The 7,475-nt window shown below is 38.3% G+C and overlaps 1 protein-coding gene across 1 annotated transcript; it reads left to right on the top strand.

The window, feature by feature from the left end:
• The first annotated feature begins 6,569 nt into the window (after positions 1 to 6,569).
• On the top strand, positions 6,570 to 7,190 carry LOC131423060 (keratin-associated protein 27-1). The gene has a single exon (XM_058570615.1). It carries the CDS (start codon positions 6,570 to 6,572, stop codon positions 7,188 to 7,190), a length of 621 nt encoding a protein of 206 aa, XP_058426598.1.
• The last annotated feature ends 285 nt before the right edge of the window (positions 7,191 to 7,475 follow it).

Genomic DNA, 7,475 nt, shown 5'->3' with positions numbered 1-7,475 from the left:
GAGCTTGGGCAGGAGATTATCCTAAACTCATCTGTGCATGTTCATTTCAGCCTTATCAGGATGCCCTACCTTGGTTAAACTACTAATAGTTCTGATACAAGAAGAAAAGCTACAGCAAGTTGTATCCTGGCTGTTTTAGATGAGGAAATTGTCAAAACATTTCTCATGAGCCTTTTTCACAGACTGATGAAGCCATAACAATAGAATTCTGAGGTCATGATATTAACTGACCACAGTAACTGGTGCAATGAAACAAAGATCTTAAGCATGCATAAAATTAAACATATATGCATATTATTATAATAAAAGGAATACAATTTCTAAGAGTTATTTCTTACATTGGTGTTTCACTCTCTCCTCCTTCTATTTGGCCCCTATAAGGCCATCTGTTTTCATAGAAGTCATCTGAGAACTGAAAACATGGCGGTTTCATGAGTAGGTAATATTAACTGAGAGGGAGGACTTGACCTCTTATATCTTGGGCTTAGATCTGGATGTGATAACTAGATAGTCTACTCAATTCTCTTGTTTTGGGAAATGCAGTCATCTATATTTGGAAATATCTAAGGGGGAAGAAAAATATGTAAGTGAATGTGGGTAGCCCATTGTTCATTGCGCTCTCGAGTGTTTTCCTCTTCTCTCTTCTTCCTACAAGAACTAGGTTTTGTTTGCAGATCTCTTCTTATCTACATATAGTCAGTTCTTTAAATGAACATGGCTAGCCCCAGGTGTCAGCATCGAATCTGGCTAGCCTAAGGGCACCCCAAGCCCTACTGAAAATGATTGGTTCAGGATGGAGCACGTGATCTGACTTAAACCAATGAGAAACAAGGAGTGATGTGGAGAGGTACTTCTGGTAAGTTCTTCTTGTAGAGTGTTTTGAAGCAACCATCTCATTCTCTGGACTTTGGCATACCATATATGGAATGCTGCATCCATCTTGCATATGGCCTCAAAATTAAACCATCACATGGAAGAGGGCAAAACTAGGAGAAATGCTGGGGAACAGAGCCCAGACCACCTTATTTTTGGACTTTGGTAAGTGTATGCCAATAAATTTTCCTATTACTTAAGCCATTTTGAATTACAATTTCTGTTTCTTGTAGCTAATGTTTTCCTAAGTGAGACACTCATTTAAAACCTGAAATAATCCCTCTTCCCAATAAGGCCCCTTAATGTAATGTTAAAGACCATTTGCAGCCCACCTCGGCCCTCTCCCAGTCTCTTCTCATCACTTCCCACATACATACACTCCATCAGCATGCACTCCTTCAATGCTACCTACTCCCACTTTCTTGAACACATTGTGCAGAACTGAGTTCTTACACAGTCTAGTACCTCTAGAACGAATGCCGTTTCTCTCTTACCCTTCAAACCCACAGAAATATTGCCTCTTCTCTCACGCCTTTTAAGTAGACTCCACAATCAACAGAGTCATTTATTCCCTACACAATGCCAGTATTATATACGCTTATATTTTTGCTGATTCCAAAATCATTATTTTTAATATTTAAAGTATTATTTTGTTTAATCAGTACTGTTTTGTTTGTTTTTTTTAATGTTGTTATATCCTCAATGAGCACAATGGAATATTTTCTAACAAAATCTGGCTAGTAGTAAACAGGCAAGAAAAGTTTATTTAATGAATGAATGAAATGGAGCTAGGATGATCATTTCCAGGACATATTATGTCAATGACATCAAATATGAATTCATTTTTGCTGGTTGAAGTCTATTTACACAAGCTAGTTGCCATCAATCTTCTGGTCATCATTGTCATCAAAAATGCTAAATCATTGAGATGGCACATTATCACAACTGTGGTACCCACAGGAGAAGTGGAAGAACTCACAAAGAAAATCACATTTCTGGATCACATAAAAGCAGAAAAATAACTTCAGCATAAATTAACCTTAAAGGCAGGACAGACTAAGTGCATCTGGGGAAAGGAACAAAGCAAGTATATAATTACTATAATAAACCATGGCACTTGTACATACAAGACGTAATAGAACAAGGGGTTGGAAAATATGGGTGTTAATGCTCAGATGGTCGAGATACTATGGTTCATTCTTTTTTCCAGTCACTCATTATTAAGGGCTACAAAGACACTGTGTAATGTTTTCACTTCTTCTATTTTTTATTTTTTGGCTATCTGAATCAAAGTTGATATAACTGAATTGTAAATGAAATTATTTAGAGAGAGTTTCAGAGAAGAAATGATGTCACATGTGTGAATCTTTTTATTATCATATTCTGAGAATCTATTTATCACTAGAAACAGAGAAAGCCATCAAGAGACCATTTCTATATTCCATATAGGATCATTATTATGGTCATTGTGTCATAATTTTGAATATTCCAGAGCCTAAAATGTTTTTTCTGTGTGCATTACAGTGACTGAGAAGGGTTATATGGTACTTGACTTATTTTCATAGAAAGTTATATCTGAAGGAAGTTAGTCATTCCCCTCAACACAGTCTTTTGAGGTGGACCAACGTGTTCTTGGCCAGAGAAACATACTTTTTATTTATTCTCAGAGTTACTCTCAAATACAATAGGACTATTCATTTAAATTTATGGATTTCTACCAGCATGCATGGCAGCTAATAGTCTACTGACTTCAGTCTTTGGTCTGTCCTGTTAAAATTTTCACAAGTAACCTTAATGAAGATTAGACGGCTTAAATAAAAGTGCAAATTTCATTGAGTAGTAGATTTGACAAGATGCCATTTAATGTCCTATTCAACTCTAAGTTATTAAGATTCTGATAGAAAATCATAGAATGTGACAGCTGGAAAGGACCTTAGAGATCTTCTCATCTAAACTCATTATCTTATAAGATACTCAGAGAGACAAAGTGACTTGTCCAAATTCACACAGTGAATTAAGAGAACCAGCAGGGCTAGAAGCCAAGTTTCTTCCCTCTTGGCCAAGTATTCCTCCATTGCTATGCACTGTATCTGTATGAGTGACTTCTTGGTTGGAGAAGAGGGATGCATTTAAATTAACTTAGGCTATTTGGCATAAGTTTGGTTGGTGAGATAAAACCGAGGCATGATAGAGGAAATAAAGTGTGGGAGACTGAGCTGAATTATGTTACTTAAGGGTGGCTCTAATTTTTAACTTTTTTTTACTTTAATACAGATGAAAAAGATTAGAAGTCTAATTGATTAGAAGTCTAGCATAGTCACATAATCAAATATAAAAGCAATATAAACTATTCAATCTTGTAACTACCAAGTGCCAAGCTCTTGAGAGATGGAGACAAGTTGACTGGACCTTTAATGGGAATGATAAATGTAATCCAATCCTTAAAAGAATGGAATGTGCAACATTTACAGATACAAACAACATAATCTTAAACAAAAAAGATACTATGTTTATTTTACCTTACAGTTGTGTGTGAATCCCAGATTGATGTTGCCATAAGAACAACACCTTGGTCTGCATGAAGATCCTTAATCTGAATGAGAAATAATTGCTACTTTTATTCATTTATCCCTCAATGTGCAGCAGGCAATTTGGTATCTTATATATATCATCTCACTTAATCAATAAAACAACTTTATGAGGGTGATATTCATAATTTTCATTTTAAAAATGAAGAAACTAAGTCATAGAAATTTAAGGGAAATGTTCAAGGTTATGGTTTGCTATTGTGAATCTTGACTTAGAATCCTGGCAGTCTGGCTCTAGAATCCTTGTATTTGCTTTCCTACTGCAAATGCTGATATTCCTCTCTCTGGTGGTTGGGAGGTGCCACTGCAGCTTCAATTATTTGCATACTTCAAGACAAGGAGAGACCAGGAAATTGCTGGTCAACCATTTACTAGCAAAGCAGCCGTCAACAATCAGGTAACTATTTCCACCTGTTTCTCAAGACTGCTAGAAGATAAACTACATAAAAACAACTGCAAGGTAACCAGTTGTCCTAGCCTACGTCATTCTGTAGTAATAAGCCAGGTAACTCCCCCTATAAATCCAGCACCAGCCAAAATCTGTACCTACTCATGGAACCAAAATTATATGCTGAAACACCTATTAATTCAACACTTGATTAAATAGAATGCGCGTGTTAATGCCTCATCTCAAAGAGAAAAGAACTCATGGAGTGGCCTTATTCACAAATGATAGACCTGACCTCGCTGTCTGATATTTGAAGATTTGGAACCGCACAGGTATTCATTAATTTACTACACGCTGTGAGGTTAATAAGAGGGCTGCCTGCTGGAGGTGATTGTGTGAATGTTGGCCTCCAAGATGTTCTGCCTTTGCTTCTCTAAATTTGGCAACAAGAGTCTGTGCTGACAGAGAAAAGTGGTGCCCTTTTTCAGGGTAAAAGCTTTTTCAAACATGCCCATGTACAACCAAACATTATTTTTAAATAATTGACTCAGCTCGCCCCATACTAATAAGTGGCTTCCTTGATGATTTTGTTCTTATTGCACAAAGGGGTAGCTGAATGGTAGGCACGGTGATTATTATTTTTTTCTTTAAGCTCTATACCTTTGCCAATTCTTGGAAATCTTGGGTATGTCAAGGTTTCAGAACTCTATCCCTTCAAACGCTTCACTATAATTTGAGTAAATTTTTATTTAGCACCTTCTATTCATTAAGTTTTCAAAATGCATTTATGAGTTCTTGTTATGCGCCGGTCAGGCAGAGTGCTCAGTGGTGGGGATACGCTGGTGAGAAAGATACACATACTTCTTGACTCTGTGGAACTCAACGGTGGCAAAGACACAGTAAAGAAACAAATAAAATCACTATGAACTGAGATAAGTTCTGCGAAGGACAAAAGTTAGACCTTGAGAATGGAGTCCCTTTTCAAGGAGAGTGACGAAGGAAAGCCACTTTATGAGGTAACTCTTAAGCTGAGACACAAAAGATGAGGAGAGGAGCTGTACGTAGAGTGGGAGAGGGCAGTGAAGGTGAAACAGACAGGCAGCTGCGCGTGTAAAATACTGAGGCAAGGAAAGGCTCGACCTGCTCAAGGAGCTGAGTAGAGGCCTGTGAGAACGGAGCATTTGTGTCAGAGGGAAATGACACCATGTGGAGTTAGAAAAATAGACAGCAGCCAGGTCTTGCAAGGTGCTGGAGACCAGGCTAAGGGGAATGGATCTTATTCCAACGGCAATGAGAATCCATTTGATACGTTTAAGCAGGAGAGTCACAAGCTACAGTGGAAGCTTCTGTGCAATGATAAATACACATATGCATAAGAGTTAAATGGGTTGTTGTAGGGTTCATGTGGAGGGCATAATGGGATCTTTAATCACACAAGAGTGGTCATTCAAAATTATAAATCACTTGCATGTGTTACAAAGACATTATACATAAGTTGAGTGTACAGCTTGTCAAGCTGAATGTATTCAGAGGTGTCCTTTTAAATATGTAATATCCCCAGTCCATGACATATCAAGGAGGAGTTTGTGTAAAAGTTATTCAAAGTTCCTGAATGTGCTTGGTTTCCTTCAGACCTAAGAAAGGGAGACCAGAGTGCTGTGCTAAGAATATACTTCTGTTGTTGCACTTTCATAAGCTGAGCTAAGTAGATTATAGAATGTGTTATAGAAATTGTGCTGTAGGTCCTGTGCCACGAGTATGAAACTATGGGAAGTACGGTATGCTAATGTGATAAATGTAGGCACTGACCATCATTCTGCAGTCAAAAAACACTGAATAAACAAAAATGAAAAGCTTCTCTGACACAGATTTGTTAGAAAGGCTAATTATCAACCTTTGAGAAACACAAATAGAAGTAAACACCTACTTTGTGTAAAATACAATCGTAATAAAGAATGTGTCAAAATCCATTCGTAATTCAGAGGAAGTATGACTTCTAAATAGGAAGAACAGGGAAAAGCTTCATAAAGAGGCAACATTTAAATGTGGCCTTCAATAAGATGAGGAGAACAAAATGTTAGACAAAGATAAAGATGTTGATATGGCAATGGCCACATCCAGTACTTTGGGTGAACAGTAAGAAGGAATCTCATTGTAGAGTCCTTCTCTCCCATACTGATCGACCGGACAGACCAAGATCTGGGAAGAATGAGGGTGGGCTCAACGGATCAGCTTCTGATTAAACATGTGTTAATCATATTACCATGTTCTGCCAAGGTGGCATCTCTAAAAACTCCAGTGCTAAATTTTAATCAGTATTCAATTGGCTGTTTCCACATACATTTCTTATTGTCCATTTACCAATATGGAGAGTCACAGTGACTAAGGAAAAATAAAATGTTAGCTTGGGTGGCATGTTGGGACTCACATTTGACAACCCCACCCTGATGAGTCATCTTTGGGGCTAACATGAAAGCCATTTTGAAGATTCGAAATGGACTGGCTTCTTTGTTATTAAGACGTCATTTTCATATATAACTAAACAAAGTGCTAATGAGATGTTATCCTTCAAAATAGCTTAAGCAATGAAGCAGAAAGGAGACTTGAGAAGAAGCCAACACCCAGTTTTCTGAGTATATAATCTCCCCAGCAAAGAATCTGATCTTCAGACCTGGAATGTTGGGTACTCATAACCAACTTCAATCAAAGGTTTTAACGAAATGCCCCAGAGCCACTGCCAGTCACTCAAGAAGTTCTACGATGTCCCACCACTCTCTGCCATCGTACATAGGTCTAATGCTACACGCTTTGAAGATGGATTTTTTTTACCCAGCAGCTGCCTTTGCAGGACCTGGCTCCTGGACAACTTTCAAGAAGCCTGCAGAGAAACCACCAATTGCAAAGTGCCCAACTGTGAACAGAAGCTATGCACAGAGACTGGCTGTGTGAAACGTGCCTGCCTCCCCAGAGTTGTCCAAACAACTTGCTCTAACTCCAGGCCCTGTGGAAGGACAACATGCCAATCAGGAAGTTCCTCAGCAGTGTTGGCGAGTGTTTCTCCGCCTTGCCAGTCAGGAGGCAGCCAGCAAATGTGTTCTGTAGTTCAGAGCTGCCAGCCTGTGAGCTACGTGGCAAAGTGTTGTCCACCCAAGACTTACGTTTCTAAGAGCTGCCAAACTTTGGAATGTGAATCTAACCAATGCCAGTCTCAGAGCCCTGAATCCAGTTCCTCTAGACCTCGGGTCTATGTTGTGTCAGGGCCAGAACTCCTGGAACCTTCTTCTAACATTTATGAAGCAACTTGCTGTGTTACTGGTGGTTTGCAACTGCCTAGTATGTGAAGAATGTATAGAATATGTGTGGGAGATAACATATTCTAATTGGGATGAATTGAATCCTGAGATATCTAGGAACTTTTATTTGTCTAAATACTAAATTATTGTCCATGTGTTTGTGAGTGAATGAATGTCTTCTATTTTCTCCAAAGAGAATTATTTTTTTCTCTTTTGGGCATTTCTGGTGGTAGGCTATGATTGCAAAGGATGTTAACTATTTTAGGTCACCAGAACACTATTTCTTATACAACAATGAGAGCTACAACCAGGGTCAAATATGAGTACTTAAAA

Source organism: Diceros bicornis, chromosome 27 (assembly GCF_020826845.1).
Source record: "Diceros bicornis minor isolate mBicDic1 chromosome 27, mDicBic1.mat.cur, whole genome shotgun sequence".
NCBI lineage: Eukaryota > Metazoa > Chordata > Mammalia > Perissodactyla > Rhinocerotidae > Diceros > Diceros bicornis.
This window is presented reverse-complemented; position numbering and strand designations above follow the sequence as displayed.